At 51.3% G+C, this 17,866-nt stretch overlaps 1 protein-coding gene and 1 non-coding gene across 2 annotated transcripts in view; both read right to left on the bottom strand.

Moving 5' to 3' along the window:
• The window catches only part of LOC138948652 (voltage-dependent calcium channel type A subunit alpha-1-like), a 71,375-nt gene that overhangs the window by 24,686 nt on the left and 28,823 nt on the right, over positions 1-17,866 (bottom strand). Inside the window, exons 7-9 of the mRNA XM_070320228.1 lie at positions 17,042-17,167; positions 13,641-13,722; positions 10,550-10,677 (exon numbers count right to left, since the gene is read on the bottom strand). Coding sequence (XP_070176329.1) covers positions 10,550-10,677; positions 13,641-13,722; positions 17,042-17,167 — 336 coding nt within the window. The remainder of the gene's footprint in view (positions 1-10,549; positions 10,678-13,640; positions 13,723-17,041; positions 17,168-17,866) is intronic.
• Positions 9,079-9,197, bottom strand: LOC138949586 (5S ribosomal RNA). Its single transcript, XR_011450362.1, has one exon. It is a non-coding gene; the product is annotated as a 5S ribosomal RNA (ribosomal RNA).

Genomic DNA, 17,866 nt, shown 5'->3' on the forward strand with positions numbered 1-17,866 from the left:
AGAGTCTCCTCCAGTTTCTCTCGCAACTCGAACACGTACTGGTAACTGTTCTTCACTTCAGGTGTGTCCACATCTTTCGTCCACAATTCCTTTAGTATCTGCATCGGGCCTCTCACGGTCCGCCCGTACATCAGCTCGAACGGGGAGAATCCAGTGGACTCTTGTGGCACCTCCCTGTATGCAAACAGCAAGGCATTGATGTAGCGATGCCACTGCCTTGGCTGCTCACTGCATAGTTTCTTCAGCGTGGACTTCAACGTCGCATTGAATTTTTCGACCAGCCCATTGCACATCGGGTGATAGGGTGTCGTAGTCAAGTGACGAATGCTCAGCAGCCTGTTGACCTCTTCCATGCATTCAGAGACAAACTGTGTCCCCAGGTCTGTGAGGATTTCTTCAGGAACCCCAATTCTGCTGAAAATGTCCACAAGTGCCTCGGCAACAGTCTCGGTGTCAATTTTCTTCAGAGGCACGGCTTCTGGGTACCTGGTTGCATAGTCTACCAGGGTCAGTACCCAACAATGACCCGCTTCACTTGGCGGTTTGATCTCGCCGATGAGGTCAATGGCCACCCTCTTGAAAGGTCGGTCGATCAAAGGCATCTTCTGCAACGGCACTTTCGGGACCCTTCCTCGAGGTATGGTTTTCTGGCAAATATCGCACGATCGGCAGAATCGAGTCACATCTGCATGCAGTCCTGGCCAGTAAAACGCAGCCTGGATTCTGTCCGATGTCTTCTTGACCCCCAGGTGACCTCCCATTATAGAGTCGTGGGCCACCTCCATCACCTGGCGCCTAAGTGGTTGAGGCACCAGAACTTGACGTAATGGCTTCCCACCGTTGACTCTCGCGTGCTGGAACACTCTGTACAGAATCTTGGCCTTCACTTCAAACTGCACAGTGCCTTCGCCCTTAGTCATCTCCTTGACAGGACGACTCCTGTACTTTGTTAAGGTCGAATCAGCTTCCTGTAGCTGAATCAGCCGATCCCTGTCCACGACAGCAGTTGCAGAACTGTTGGTGACCCTGAGTGGCGTAGTTTTGTCCTTCTTCGCCTGGGCTCTGGTCGTCACAGCGCTTACAACCTGCGGCTGGTCACGGCGATGCACAGTTGCTCTGTCATCTCGTAACAGTTCGCTGATATCTTCATTCGCGAATGGCAGTGGGTCTTCCTCCTCAACAGCAGGCTGAGCTGCGCCCATTCTCCATTCGACATCAGGGTCATCAGGACGTCTTGCACCCCCAATGTTCCCAATTAATAGATCGTACAAGGGCTTCTTCAGGCAGACGGCCTCAACTTCTCCGGTGAAGTATGGAGTATCGATCTGGATTTTTACCACTGGTGCCTTCACGCATTTGCTGTCAGCCATGAGCGTCCACTTGAAGTCACCAGTGAACTTCTCTGTTGGCACCAGATCCTCTTTGACAATGACTCCATTGCAGCCCGAATCTCTGAGAACAGTCACTTCCTGCTTCTCAACAAATCCCTTCGACACGGGCATGTTCGACACTGACACAGCTGCGCTGGCGACGACAGAGATTGACTTGCCATTGGCGAGTAGAAGCTGGCCATCAGATAGACATTCTTCCACGTCCGATGGTGTATCCACTTGCTCGGCAGCCCTTGGTAGTATGACGCTGCTCGCACATACTTGTTGGTTCGAGCCACTCGTTTGCCTCTTGTTGTCGTAATATCTCCGTCGATGTTCTTGCGCTTTGTCATTGACATGTCCGTTATTTTTCTTTTGGGGACAGTTGGCGACTCGGTGGCCCTTGGCATTGCAATGGAAACACGTTATGTTCTGCCCTTCATTGGATGATGGTGCGGACTCAGTTTGTCCCTTGGCAGGTTGGTTTCCCTGGTTCCCGCTCTTCTGGAAAGGTTTCGATGACTTTGACGTCCCCAGGGTCCTTCCATGAGCAATGAGATAACGCTCAGCAGCATCAGTAATGTCCTTCAAACCCCGCAGTTTTTGCTCTTCTAAGCGGGTCGCCAGGTCCTTCGGGCAGGCATTAAGGAACTGCTCCTTCACGATCAAGTCCCGCAGACTCTCGTATGACTGCTCTTCACCTGATAACTCCACCCACTTCTGCAGGTATGACGACAGGCGCTCCACAAACTGGCTCGGTGTCTCTCCAGACAATGGCTGGCATTCGCGGAAGCGTTGACGGTAGCCCCTTTCAGTGAAGTTGTAGCAACGCAACAGAGCTTCCTTCAGTACATCATAGTCTCTGGCGTCATCGTTTGAGAGTCTAGCGTAGACCTCAAGTGCTGCCCCAGTCAAATGTGCGCTGAGTAGAATCGCCCAGTCGTCGCGCTGCCATCTAGCACTCTCAGCGAACCTCTCGAATCTTGCAAGGTAGCAGTCGATCTGGTCCTTCCCGTCAGCGAATGCTGGAAGTTTCGGTGCCCTGTGTAACATTCGCTGCTGGTTATCTCTTTGGCGTGGTGCCTCATGCTCAGTTTGAACACGCACCATTTCTGTCTGAAGCTCTAAGCGCTTCATCTCCATTTTTATTTGGAGCTCTAAGCGTTTCAGCTCCAACTGCCTTTCTTCACGCTGTGCTTCTCTTTCTTCACGCTCACGTTGCGCTTGTCTTTCTTCACGCTCACGATACGTACACGACGTACCCCAGTCGTATTTCGTAGTATTAATGCACTAGCTCCGCGACGAAGTCCGTCTCGTCCAAACGGCAGCTAACCTCTGTAATCCCGATACACTCCGGCGTCGCTCACCGTACCGAGCTGCGGCGATTACCAAACTCTTCACCAGTCACACCGAATCCACGGTTCCGTAGTCTCAATACTGATCCCTCAGGATACACCCGATTGATGGCTACCTCCTGTGACTGTCTTGACACTAGTCCTTGTTGCTGGAAAACCCTTGGCGTTAAACGTAGATCCCGGCTTGGCCCCCAATTGTTACACGACACTTGAGATTGCCACAAGTTCTCAAATGTCGTATAGTTGTGTTCTTTTATTCTACGTCGCCCGTCTTCGCAGCAACAGAAAACAACTCGTCAAATTGAGTTCGAGGATTTATTCAGCATTCAATACATACAACTGCACAACGTAGCAGAACTCAAATAGAAGCTTTTTTTACATACAAATCGCGCTGGCATATATAGTAAATACTCAATCTCGAGAATATTCCAGACCGAACATGATACAACTACATTATACGAGCCGTGCATGGACTAAACTGTAAGGCTTCTTTTTAAGCCTACTGTCTATATGATACTTACCGAGACAGTACTATTAGAGTTTCCCTCCCGCCTCCCCTCTTGATATGTTATGGGCTTTTTGAGGGTCTGCAGCTCATAAAGAAAGAGGACGCGCCACCTACATCCTGTAAGGGGGAAGCACTCGGACAGTGCTTGGGATCCACGGTGGCGCATGGTTATGGGAGATAATTGTACCCACTCAGCGTTTTGTCCAATTTTTTCGGCCTATAATAGATAATGTGCAAGACAGTCAATATAACACTTACCTCGACAGTACTATTCTTGCACAGAATACCAGAGTGGTGTGAGGGTGATATGTAGAGTATTAAACTCCTTAATCAAAATCACTTAAATCCAAGGATTAAGATACCCAGGCAATTTTCGAACAGTACTACCGTAAAAGAAAATATACCCAAGAAACATATCTTAGACTGACGTGACCATGCTGGCAACCACTGCTGTGTGGTGAACTCAATGTCAAAGTCCAGGCCACTCAAAGCTTGAATACCACTGAGTCTACGGCAAGTGGCTAAAGCGATGAGGAACAATTAGTCTTAAAAATCAGCAACTTGATACTGATGCCTGCCAGGGGTTCAAACTCATTGCTACGCAGGAGTTTGAGGACCAGAAAGACATCCCCCTTGGGAAATGAAACCCGAGGTTTAGACACCGCTGCATTGCTAATACCCGAAAGGACATTAGCGATGAGGGAGGACCTGATCAAGTGTTCAGATCTGCGACCAGTAGCGGCCGCAATCGTGGAAGCGATGGCAGATCTGTATCCAAGAAGAGTCTTAGAAGAAAGACTCTTCTTTTGATACACTTCCACCAGGAAGTTGGCCAAGTCCTGTGTTGAGGGATAAAGCGGCTTTATCCCCTTGGACAAGGCGAAGGTGGCCCAAGCTCTCCAGCGTAAGTCGTAGAGCTGATTAGTTGATCGCCTCTTAGCGTTCAAGGAAAACTCTACTGAACTCTTGTGCAATCCTAGTGCAAGCAGTTTGGAGCGCACAAGAGCCATGCGGTCAAGCACAGACTCTCTGGACGTGGATGAGGGAGGCATGATCGAGGCTGGAGCAGACCTCCCCCGTCCAGATCCAGAGGTAGAGGGTCTACGTGGGTGAGACCGCGAAGATCTGGAAACCACGGAGCTGTTGGCCAGTAAGGCGCGACCAAAATCAGTCTTGGTCGTTCCTGCAGATATTTTGCCAGCACCCTCGGAATCAGAGATGTCGGGGGATAGGCGTAAGCATCGAGGAGCCTCCACAAGAGAGTGAATGCGTCCAAGTGGAACGCATTCATGTCTCGAAAGGGGCTGACGTACCTGGGAAGCCGAGCGCTGAATCGAGTTGTGAACCGATCGATCAGAGGACGGTCCCACCTTGCCCACAGACGCTGTAGAACGTTGTGAGCGATGGTCCATTCTGTGGAGAGAACCTGATCGCCCCGACTGAGAATGTCGGCCAGGGCGTTCAGTTTCCCCGGAACGAACTGGACTGACATCCGGACCTGATTGGTCTGGCACCAGAGCAGAATCTCCTCCGCCAACAGGGAGAGGGACCGAGAATTGGTGCCCCCCTGGTGGCGAAGGTAAGCTAAGCATGTGGTGTTGTTGTCCCCGTTGAAAATCAGAGGGGCCAAGGACAGGCCGAATGGGAGGGCCCGAAACTCGAACACTGTGCCCTCCCAAACGAACCGGAGCAGATGTCGGTACCCCGGGGCCACCAGGATGTGGAAGTAAGCATCCTGGAGGTCCCAGACATGGCCCAATCGTTTGGCCGGATGGCCAACCGGACCGACGAAGGGGTTTCCATCTTGAACTTGCACCTGTGAAGGTACAAGTTCAAGGTGGAGAGGTCCAACACCGGCCTGAACCGGCCGTCCTTTTTGGGGACGGTGAACAGGCGGGAGCAGAACCCCGGAGAAGGCTGAGAAAGGGGGTAGACCGCCTTCTTCTCGACCAACGAGTTCACCTCGTCCTGAAGAGCCTGCCATCTGGCAGGGTCTCGAGGAGGGGGGAACGTCCAGGTTAGAGCGGACAATGGAGGTTGTGACGACAGCGGTAGAGAAAACCCCGACCACACCACCCTCAAGAAAAACTGGTTGGAGACCAGTCTGCCCCACATGCCGCGGGCCCGAAAAAGGGAACCGACGGACGAAAGAGGGGCAACTTGAGGGGGCGTCAACGTAGGGCCGGGACTCACTGAAAATTCTGCTGGCGGGCAGGCGCAGGCTTGCGACCACCCCCCCTGGTGGTGCTGCTTCCCCTTACCTGTCTGAGAACCCTTCGTCTTGCTTGGGAACGCAACAGGCGCCTAAGAGGAGGAAGAAGGAGGCAGTGAAACTGGCTTCTTCTTCTTCTTCTGAGGCTGGGAGCTGGAGGTGACTGTAGCACTTCTCTTACTCCCCGCCGCCGTCGCCGAAGCAGCGAGGCCAACCATCAGAGAATCAGTGTTCCTCTGGCGTGTGGACTCCACCACAGAACGAACAGTGTCCGGATGAAAGAGGGAAGAAGGCTGAGGAAACGTGTTCCTCAGACTCTTCCTCATATCCGGAGGCACTATAGAAGTAGGCAGGAAATGATCACGGAACAGGGCCAATAAAGTGGACCCGTGTTCCAATGGCCAATTCTGCCGCAGACGTCACGCACGATCGCACGGCATGCAAAGCCCGATCCACTCGAACCGTGTCAAGGACCCGAGTGGAATCGGACTCTGCCCGATCGGGAGGGTCCAACAGTGTGGACAGCGTGCTCATCCATGTCAAGGCCTGTGATTGGGCCTCGACTGTGGAAGAAACGGTGGCCTCAAGATTGTGGAACGAAGCAGAGCTCAGTTCCACCTTCTTGACCGAAGGCACCTCCCCAACGAACACATCACCGTCAGCCCCACCCTAAACACTCGAAGTCTGGAAAGGGAGAGTTCGAGAGTCAAAGGGAAAAGGGAGGGACGAAACAGATTGGACACGAGGAAACAGTGGAGGTGCGCCTCCCGAAGGAAAGCATGGCACTGAACCCGCGTCCTCCCGAGGAACATAGGTCGCGTTAGCACGTGAATCTGTACTCCTCAGGCGATGTGCTGCCGCTTCCACCGTGGCACTAAGACTAGGGTGGAACGCGAATTGCCGGCGGACGGGTCGTTCATAAAACGAGCCGCCGGCAGACGCGGCGTGAGCCTCCCGCGCCCGGGCCGAAGCGGACTCAAAGGACGAGAGGGCGTCTCAGGGAAGGACGTCCTGAAACTGTTCAAACGTCCTTCTAGCTGTGCGAGGACGAGCCTCCTGCCTCTCGTCCTCAGACCCCGGGTCCAGGTCCTGTGTGTCAACACTAGACGACAGACGCTTAAGAGAGGCATCCGTGACGTCAAGACGCCGCGTGATGTCTGTCATGTACTGTTGGAAAGTACGAAGCATAGCTTCGGAAGTTCCATCAGAAACCGGCAAGGGTAGAGGATCAGTGTTAACCTCAGGGCGACCCTGATCCTCCTCCCTATCGTCCTCCGACTCACTCTCCTCTTCACTTCCCGACAACTCCTCAAAAGCAGGAGTGTAGGGAGCTTGAGGGGGAAGAGCCGAAAGCGATGAAGCAGGCTGTGAAGAAACGCCCACAGAAGCAAGAGGCCGCGAAGACCCCTGCCCCAAAGACGAAACGTCTCCAGCAGCCGAAGGGGGAGAAAAACAACAACCCTGCGACTGTTGGGTCAGCCCAGCCAACGAACCCCCGCCATTTATAGACTGAACAGGAACCCATCGGGTCTGATCAGAAAAGAAATGGTCCGGTCCGGTCGGGGGTGCCGATCCGGTCCGGTAGGGTGGTCCGGTGTTCCGGTCCGGTGCCGGACCATCCGGAGGTCCCGTTCGGCACCGAACCATCGTACCCACAGAAGTGTTCGGGTGGTTAGGTCCGGACGTGGACATACCGTACCATCCGGACCCGTGGTCCGGTATGGTCCGGTTCGGTGCCAGACCATCCAGACCAACAGAGGTGGTCGGGTGGTCTGGCACCGGGCCACCCGTAGGTCCGGTACCATCCGGAGGTCCTGTTCGGCACCGAACCATCGTACGCACAGAAGTGTTCGGGTGGCTCGGTCCGGGCGTGGACGTACCGTACGGTGCCAGACCATCCGGACCAACAGAGGTGGTCGGGTGGTCCGGACCGGTCCGGTAGGGTGGTCCGGTGTTCCGGTCCGGTGTTCCGGTCCGGTCCCGTACCATCCGGAGGTCCCGTTCGGCACCGAACCATCCGTACCCACAGAAGTGTTCGGGTGGTTCGGTCCGGACGTGGACACACCGCACCATCTGGACCCGTAAGTCCGGTGGTCCGGTGCCAGACCATCCGGACCAACAGAGGTGGTCGGGTGGTCCGGACCGGACCACCGGTCCAGTACCGGACCATCCAGACCCGTAGGTCCGGTCCGGTCCCGTACCATCCGGAGGTCCCGTTCGGCACCGAACCACCCGTACCCACAGAAGTGTTCGGGTGGCTCGGTCCGGACGTGGACATACCGTACCATCCGGACCCGTAGGTCCGGTTCGGTGCCAGACCATCCGGACCAACAGAGGTGGTCGGGTGGTCCGGACCGATCCGATAGGGTGGTCCGATGTTCCGGTCCTGTGGTCCGGTCCCGTACCATCCGGAGGTCCCGTACGGCACCGAACCATCCGTACCCACAGAAGTGTTCGGGTGGTTCGGTCCGGACGTGGACCTACCGTACCATCCGGACCCGTAGGTCCGGTGGTCCGGTATGGTCCGGTTCGGTGACAGACCATCCGGACCAACAGAGGTGGTCGGGTGGTCCGGTTCGGACCGGACCACTGGTCCGGTACCGGACCATCCGAACCCGTAGGTTCGGTCCGGTCCCGTAGCATCCGGAGGTCCCGTTCGGTACCGAACCATCCGTACCCACAGAAGTGTTCGGGTGGCTCGGTCGGACGTGGACATACTGTACCATCCGGACCCGTAGGTCCGGCATGGTTCGGTTCGGTGCCAGACCACCCGGACCAACAGAGGTGGTCGAGTGGTCCGGCCCCGACCGGACCACTGGTCCGGTACCGTACCATCCGGACCCGTAGGTCCGGTGGTCCGGTGTGTTCCGGTTCGGTGCCAGACCACCCAGACCAACAGAGGTGGTCGGGTGGTCCGGTCCCGACCGAACCACTGGTCCCGTACCGTACCATCCGGACCCGTAGGTCCGGGGGTCCGGCAAGGGCCAGAGGTACTGTCCCGTACCGGACCCTAAGGTCCGGTACGGTCCCGTACCATGGGTCCCGTCCGGACCAAACCCGGAGGTCAAGTCCAGTCGGGACCCGTGGGTCCGGTTCGATCCCGACCCGTAAGCCTGGAACGTTCCGGACCCTTGGTCCGGACCATCCGTCACCCGAACACCAGACGCTAAGGAATGGCGTGGGGTCAAGACGGTCCGGTCGGAGGTGTCGGTCTGAGCAACAGAAACAATGTTCCCGTCGCCCTGACCATTCGACAGAAGTACCACGTTCTGTCGAACACCTCCACGTCCAGTAACTAGTCGGCCGGAGCGTCTTAACAAGAGGGACAGCCACCAGTCACACGGACGTCAGAGGGAACCGTAGTAGCAGTGGTCGTAGGCACGAAGCCTGAAACCCCTGCCCCCACAGGACCGCCCTGAACGGGGTCAATTCGCATCCCAACCCCAGCGGGGAGGGAATTCAGAGACCCCGTCATCTCCTCCGATCTCCCCCCCAGGAGGCCGAAACTACTGTCGAAACAGCAGCAGACGACCCAGCGAGGGAGTTCAGAGGAGGACCCGTGTCCCTCCTGGCTTCCACAGCGGTGGAAACCGAGGAGGGCACAGGAGAGGCACCGGAAAAGGAAGATTTTAATGCCAACTGCACCCGGTGTTCCCAGGCGGTCACCCATCCAAGTACTAACCGGGCCCGACGTTGCTTAACTTCGGTGGTCGGACGAGAACCGGTGTTTTCAACGTGGTATGGCCGTTGGCTGTCAAAACCTGAGTCTCTCCAGTAGCCCCTAGATCGGATTCACCAACCCCCAAAGAGGGTTGGGAATCGACCTGCCCCCGGATTCGAGCCAGGGAGGAGAAGGAAACCTTCCCCCCAGGCTTGAAACCGGGAGGAGCTGAAGCCTGAGACTGAGGGCCGGACAACGGCGTCGAAGGGGGGGAAGCCTGTTCCACTGAAGGAGAAGGAGAAAGAAGCTTTTTCTTTCCCCTCGACCTTCCCCGAACCTTCGACGGCGCAGCCCCGCCCGAAGTCCCAGGCTCAAGCCCAGCCTGTTTGAGCAAGCTCGCATTGAGTTTGCTCAAACAGGCTTTCTCCGCCCTCCCTCGCCGCAAACGCAAAGCGTTTGGGGAGGGAGAGTCGGAGCGCCGAAAGATCCCCTTCTCCGTGCGTAAAACATAACGCTGGGCGCCCGGAGAAGGGTTGCCCCCGGCAGACTCTGGTTCCGTAGAACCAGAGCCCAAAACAGGACGAGACATCCTACCTCGCCCTGTACGTACCCTTAAAGACCGAGAATTAACAAAATTCAAAGAAAATTTAGGTCAATACTCAAGTGAATGCGGCGAAACGAGAAGCAGACGACCGGTCACCACGAAGTAGGACGGGAGGCACGCCGAGTCCGCCACACAAAAACGGAGGCACAAGTTGAAGGAAACACAACGTAGCCTCAAGCCAGAAGTGGAATAACACACAATAATCCAACAGGTGATAGTCCACACAGAAAAGAAGCCTCTTAGTCCAAAATAATCCGGGAGCGTAGCAGAAACACAGCCGGTCTGACACGCGCGAAAAAAGAAAGAGGACGCGCCACCTACATCCTGTAAGGGGGAAGCACTCGGACAGTGCTTGGGATCCACGGTGGCGCATGGTTATGGGAGATAATTGTACCCACTCAGCGTTTTGTCCAATTTTTTCGGCCTATAATAGATAATGTGCAAGAATAGTACTGTCGAGGTAAGTGTTATATTGACTAGCGACATTCTCTATGACGTACATCAAAAAGCGCCGACGCACTTAATCCGAACGAACGCCACGAACTCACGACTAAAACAGCATGGTAAACAACTTGTTTTGACAGGACTAGAAAGTTCACCTGCATTCTCGTCCAAGCATAAATATTGTGTTTACAAAATATGATATCGGTACTTTCCCACAAAGTACAAATAAGTCAACTACATGCAACACACAAAACTGAACCAAAGCTCAGCAACGGTAGCGTTTCCTAACATATTGATTGATTGATACACACACTGACACACAAATACAGGCATATGCAAACACACACATACACACACAAATACAGGCAAACAGGCCCACACACACACACACTCACATAAAAACTGTGTGTGCCAATCAGGCTGCTTGTAATGCTCGGAGGCAACGGAGACGGTGTTGAGCAAGACGAGGACGATGACGATCCAGTAGAACGGCTGACTTTTCACTGCATGCTTCACTTTGAACCTGAAGCACAAAAACTCATTATATGCATTCAGTTCACAAACATGGGAACCCCTGTTTTGAACTTATTCTCGTCATATTTTCCCCCCAATCGTATCCTAAACAATCATGCGTACAAAATATGGCAAAATCTTATCGGTTCCCAGGTCCGAGTTCAATCCAGCTCATTCAGAGAAAGGTACTTTGTGTACACCATTCTGTAAATGAGGATAGATCTGTGTGAGCTTTGACTTGCAGTGAGAGAAAGGTACTTTGTGTACACCAGTCTGTAAATGAGGATAGATCTGTGTGAGCTGTGACTTGCACTGAGAGAAAGGTACTTTGTGTACACCAGTCTGTAAATGAGGATAGATCTGTGTGAGCTTTGACTTGCACTGAGAGAAAGGTACTTTGTGTACACCAGTCTGTAAATGAGGATAGATCTGTGTGAGCTGTGACTTGCAGTGAGAGAAAGGTACTTTGTGTACACCAGTCTGTAAATGAGGATAGATCTGTGTGAGCTTTGACTTGCAGTGAGAGAAAGGTACTTTGTGTACACCAGTCTGTAAATGAGGATAGATCTGTGTGAGCTTTGACTTGCACTCAGAGAAAGGTACTTTGTGTACACCAGTCTGTAAATGAGGATAGATCTGTGTGAGCTTTGACTTGCACTGAGAGAAAGGTACTTTGTGTACACCAGTCTGTAAATGAGGATAGATCTGTGTGAGCTTTGACTTGCACTGAGAGAAAGGTACTTTGTGTACACCAGTCTGTAAATGAGGATAGATCTGTGTGAGCTGTGACTTGCAGTGAGAGAAAGGTACTTTGTGTACACCAGTCTGTAAATGAGGATAGATCTGTGTGAGCTTTGACTTGCAGTGAGAGAAAGGTACTTTGTGTACACCAGTCTGTAAATGAGGATAGATCTGTGTGAGCTTTGACTTGCACTAAGAGAAAGGTACTTTGTGTACACCAGTCTGTAAATGAGGATAGATCTGTGTGAGCTTTGACTTGCAGTGAGAGAAAGGTACTTTGTGTACACCAGTCTGTAAATAAGGATAGATCTGTGTGAGCTTTGACTTGCAGTGAGAGAAAGGTACTTTGTGTACACCAGTCTGTAAATGAGGATAGATCTGTGTGAGCTGTGACTTGCAGTGAGAGCATTCTTCCACTTGGACACATACCATTTCTTTGGCCTGGACGTTTTCTGTGCATAATACAAAGTTTTTTCTCAATCAATTTTGTAACTAACACTGACCTATGGCAATCTGCAAAGCAAATTCAAAAATAAATGTCCATACTGTACATCAAGCTGTTGATTTTGGGTATGTGTCCCAGTGGAAGCGGAAAGATCCATGGTGGTGTACATGATCACACAGCAGCAAAGTGCCTTGTGGAGAATGGCTTTCGGTTGTTGCATTCACAGACGTCCCCAAAACATATACATAATCTGCCAGGGGACGCAGGTGCATTTCTAACACTGGGGAAAAACTAGTCGCGTAAGGTGAAATAACAACATTTAGTCAAGCTGTCGAACTCACAGAATGAAACTGAACGCACTGCTTTTTTCACCAAGACCACATACTCGTAGTTTCGTCAGTCCACCGCTCGTGGCAAAGGCAGTGAAATCGACAAGCCATGCAGAATAGTGCGGTAGTGGTCGCACTGAGCAGGATAACACGCTTTTCTGTATGTCTATTCTTTTAAGCTTACTGAGTTTGTTTTTAATCCAAACATATCATATCTATATGTTTTTGGAATCAGGGACCGACAAGGAATAAGATGAAATTGCTTTTAAATCGATTTCGGAAAATTAATTTTAATCATAATTTTCATATTTTTAATTTTCAGAGCTTGTTTGTAATCCAAATATAACATATATATATGTTATTGGAATCAGAAAATGACGAAGAATAAGATGACATTATTTTTGGATCGTTTGATAAAAAAATAATTTTATTTACAAGTTTCCGATTTTTAATGACCAAACTCATTCATTAGTTTTTAAGCCACCAAGCTGAAATGCAATACCAAAGTCCGGCCTTCGTCGAAGATTGCTTGGCCAAAATTTCAATCAATTTGAAAAATGAGGGTGTGACAGTGCCGCCTCAACTTTTACAAAAAGCCGGATATGACGTCATCAAAGGTATTTATCAAAAAAATGGAAAAAACTTCTGGGGATATCATTCCCAGGAACTCTCATGTCAAATTTCATAAAGATCGGTCCAGTAGTTTAGTCTGAATCGCTCTACACACACACACGCACAGACAGACACACAGGCAGACACAGACACACACACACATACACCAGGACCCTCGTCTCGATTCCCCCTCTATGTTAAAACATTTAGTCAAAACTTGACTAAATGTAAAAAGCATGACCAGACAGAAAGTTGGATACAAATGTGAGTTAAACTCTGTTCACTACCATTATGTATTTACAGTGGAACCTCTTCGGCACCCTGCGGAGTCTTTGCTGTACTGCAAACTTCATCACAAGTTCCGGAGTCCCTGTCTGACCGATCGAGAAGAAAAAGTACAGTGGCACCCCCTTTTTACGACCTCCAAAAATCTGAGAAAATCGGGTCTTAAAAAGGAGGGAGTCTTAAAATGGGGGTAAATTTACAGAGGTTATGAACTGAAAATCTGAAAAGTAAGGTCCTAACAGGGAGGGAGTCTTAATTTGTGACCCTCCACCACGAAATGAGTCGCATGTCACCTCGAGCGGTTCTGCGCTAGGCTTAATATAAGTCCGGGGAGTGTCTTGTAACAGTGTGAGGGTCACCTTAGTCACAGGCTTATAACTCAAACAGTTTTTGCTCTTTTCTAAAACGGGTTTCGCCACTGGATAGAGCATAAAAAACTCGTTAGGAAAATGTAAAAATATGAAAATCATGCAAAGGTGACATGCGACTCATTCTGTGGTGGAGGGTCACAATTGGAGTCTTAAAAGGTGGGTTCCACTGTACAACAGGAAGAAAAATTACCTGAATCTCTTTTCCGCTTTCCAGAATGCTGCACAGCGACCCGTTGTCTTTCGGTTTGTGATGTTCTTGTTGAGCGGCCCTCCTGCAATGAAATGAAATGAAATGAGAGAACAAAGTAAAACATAACAAATAAGGAGAGAGGGGAGAGGGAGAGAGAAGAAAGAGGGAGATGAGGGGAGAGAGAGGGGAGAGGGAGAGAGAACAAAGAGGGAGATGAGGGGAGAGAGAGGGGAGAGGGAGAGAGAGGAAAGAGGGAGATGAGGGGAGAGAGAGGGGAGAGGGAGTGAGAGGGAGATGAAGGGAGAGAGAGAGACAAAAAGAGGAGAGAGAGGGGAGAGGGTGAGAGAACAAAGAGGGAGATGAGGGGAGAGAGAGGGGAGAGGGAGAGAGAGGAAAGAGGGAGATTAGGGGAGAGAGAGGGGAGAGGGAGAGAGAGGGAGATGAGGGGAGAGAGAGAGAGAAGAAAGAGGGAGATGAGGGGAGAGAGAGAGAAGAAAGAGGGAGATGAGAGGAGAGGGAGAGAGAAGAAAGAGGGAGATGAGGTGAGAGAGAGAGAGAAGAAAGAGGGAGATGAGGGGAGAGAGAGAGAGAGAAGAAAGAGGGAGATGAGGGGAGAGAGAGAGACAGAGAGAGGGAGATGAGGGGGGAGAGGGAGAGAGAAGAAAGAGGGAGATGAGGGGAGAGAGAGAGAGAGAAGAAAGAGGGAGATGAGGGGAGAGAGAGAGAGACAGAGAGAGGGAGATGAGGGGAGAGAGAGAGACAGAGAGAGGAGAGAGAGGGGAGAGGGAGAGAGAAGAAAGAGGGAGATGAGGGGAGAGAGAGAGAGAAGAGGGAGATGAGGGGAGAGAGAGAGAGAAGAAAGAGGGAGATGAGGGGAGAGATAGAGAGAAGGATGAGGGGAGAGAGAGGGGAGAGAGAGGGGAGAGAGAGAGAGAAGAAAGAGGGAGATGAGGGGAGAGAGAGAGACAGAGAGAGGAGATAGAGGGGAGAGGGAGAGAGAAGAAAGAGGGAGATGAGGGGATAGAGAGGGGAGAGAGAGAGAGAGAAGAAAGAGGGAGATAAGGGGAGAGAGAGAGAGAGAAGAAAGAGGGAGATGAGGGGAGAGAGAGAGAGAGAGAAGAAAGAGGGAGATGAGGGGAGAGAGAGAGAAGAAAGAGGGAGAAGAGGGGAGATAGAGAGACAGAGAGAGGAGACTGACTGACTATTAGGGTTTAACGTCCTCTTAGACCAGTTGGCCTATATTGGGACAGGTATTGGTAATACGCTGAGGATATGGTGTGATACTTTGACTCGAACAAGCCCGCTGTGGCTGTCTTCTTCGACACACCAGCATTGGGTTTGTCTCGTCAAAGTATCGAAATACGATCATGATAATCAGAGACGAGAGATGATGCATGCGTGTCTTCGTGTTTTCCAAGCCCTGAGACTTTCGCTGTGAACGTGGGATTTTTTCGTGCGCATGTGTGCACACGGGGGTGTTCGGACACCGAAAAGAGTCTGCACAAAGTTGACTCCGAGAAATAAATCTCTCGCCGAACGTGGGGTTCGAACTCACACTGATAGCGACCAACTGGATACAAAACCAGCGCGCTACCAACTGAGCTACTTCCCCGCCCAAGAGAGGAGAGAGAGGGGAGAGAGAGAGAGAAGAAAGAGGGAGATGAGGGGAGAGAGAGAGAGAGAAGAAAGAGGGAGATGAGGGGAGAGAGAGAGAGAGAAGAAAGAGGGAGATGAGGGGAGAGAGAGAGAAGAGAGAGGAGAGAGAGGGGAGAGAGAGAGAGAGAAGAAAGAGGGAGATGAGGGGAGAGAGAGGGAGAAGAAAGAGGGAGATGAGGGGAGAGAGAGACAGAGAGAGGAGAGAGAGGGGAGAGGGAGAGAGAAGAAAGAGGGAGATGAGGGGAGAGAGAGACAGAGAGAGGAGAGAGAGGGGAGAGGGAGAGAGAAGAAAGAGGGAGATGAGGGGAGAGAGAGAGAGAAGAAAGAGGGAGATGAGGGGAGAGAGAGGGAGAAGAGGGGAGAGAGAGGGGAGAGGGACAGCGAAGAAAGAGGGAGATGAGGGGAGAGAGAGAGAGAGAAGAAAGACGTAGATGAGGGGAGAGAGAGGGGAGAGGGAGAGAGAAGAAAGAGGGAGATGAGGGGAGAGAGAGAGAGAGAAGAAAGACGTAGATGAGGGGAGAGAGAGGGGAGAGGGAGAGAGAAGAAAGAGGGAGATGAGGGGAGAGAGAGAGAGAGAGAAGAAAGACGTAGATGAGGGGAGAGAGAGGGGAGAGGGAGAGAGAAGAAAGAGGGAGATGAGGGGAGAGAGAGGGGAGAGGGAGAGAGAAGAAAGAGGGAGATGAGGGGAGAGAGAGGGGAGTGGGAGAGAGAACAAAGAGGGAGATGAGGGGAGAGAGGGGAGAGGGAGAGAGAAGAGGGAGATGAGGGGAGAGAGAGAGAGGAGAGAGAGAGATAGGAGGGGGAAGTGATGGAGTAGAGAGAGAGAGGGAGGGGGGTAGAGAGAGAGAGAAGAAAGAGGGAGATGAGGGGAGAGGGAGAGAGAAGAAAGAGGGAGATGAGGGGAGAGAGAGGGGAGAGGGAGAGAGAAGAAAGAGGGAGATGAGGGGAGAGAGAGGGGAGAGAGAGAGAGAAGAAAGAGGGAGATGAGGGGAGAGGGAGAGAGAAGAAAGAGGGAGATGAGGGGAGAGAGAGGGGAGAGGGAGAGAGAAGAAAGAGGGAGATAAGGGGAGAGAGAGGGGAGAGGGAGAGAGAAGAAAGAGGGAGATGAGGGGAGAGAGAGAGAGAGAGGAGAGAGAGAGAGAGAGAGAGAGAGAGAGATAGGAGGGGGAAGTGATGGAGTAGAGAGAGAGAGGGAGGGGGGAGAGAGAGAGTAAGAGAGAGAGAGAGAGAGACGTGAGCACAACAGCAAAACATTTTTTTAAAATTCATTAACAGGAAGAATTCGAAACATAGCATATTCTACAAAATTGCGCACAGACTGCAGAATTGTTGTTTGGCACCAGCAGTTGGTGAATCCAAAACAGCTCTTAGAAAAACTGGTCAATGTATTATTGGCACAAGTCACAGGAAAGACTAACTGACGGGTGCTTATTTTATATGAACGAAAAGACTTAAAGCACTACCCCTTGTCTCCTATTCTGTCCTCAGACAAATAAAACACACGAGAGAGAGTGGGGAGAGGGGGGGGGTGGGGGGGGGGGGGGCATGAGAGAGGTCCATGCAACAGCAAACTTTTTTTTTAATCATTACCGGTACAATACACAAGTTTGAAGCTAAACTGTTCAATAATTTGTTGTTGTATTCAGCAAAAACACTGGTAATTAAACTTTTAAATAGACTTTCCCTTATTTTAAAATATCTAAGACATAAAAAAAACACTGGGAAGACCCAGTCAAGGCAATCACTTTTTGACGGTATCAGCTCACCGGGAGCCATGTCTGCTAACAAGTCGTCATCGTTCTGCTCGTTGTTGTCGTCTGGGTTCTCTTCCCTCAGCTGTTTCATCTTTCTTGCTGTCGCCATCCGTCGTGCTGTGGAAAAAGGAGAAGGTTTTGATACGTTTCTATACTAAATGGAAGGGTACAGCAATCGAGAATAACATTATTAGTGTGCTGTTAAACAACAACAACGTTCCTGTAAGTTTTTAAATCAGACATAATGGAAGGATCATGGGTGGGCAGGTCTGCCTACCCTCCAAGTGAAGCTTCAGGGACAAAGTTCTGTTGAAGATTAAAATAAGTTGATTTTGCGCGACGCGCAACAGTCGAGGTTGCGCGAAGCGCAAGTGAGCCGGCTAGGGGGGTCCGGGGGCATGCCCCCCCGGAAATTTGTTTTGGCCAAAAGGACACAATTGGTGCAATCTGGTGTCATTTTACCCTAACATTGCCTTCAGATCATCTTGCCAAACTTGAACATTGTCACTGTAAATGTCACTGAAAAAATGAAATTCAAACTTACAATATTTACATTTTGTACAAGGTTTGGTGGTGTCACTGCATTCATTTGGAGCTGGCCTGAAGGGACCTGTAATAGGCACTCTTCATGTCTTTGAGCTCCTTGTTGGTGTAAACTCTATCCAGAGCTTCACCGGGTCTCGACTTGGCGACAACAAGTGCTTCGAGAGTGTCTTTTGCCATGCTGCCTCTAAAATCTGTCTTGTTCTTGCGGACAACCGAGAAAATCCTCTCGCAGTGATTTTACCAGTATTGGTGTTTGCCTTTTCGCGTGTT

The sequence above is a fragment of the Littorina saxatilis genome, linkage group LG15 (genome assembly GCF_037325665.1).
Source record: "Littorina saxatilis isolate snail1 linkage group LG15, US_GU_Lsax_2.0, whole genome shotgun sequence".
NCBI lineage: Eukaryota > Metazoa > Mollusca > Gastropoda > Littorinimorpha > Littorinidae > Littorina > Littorina saxatilis.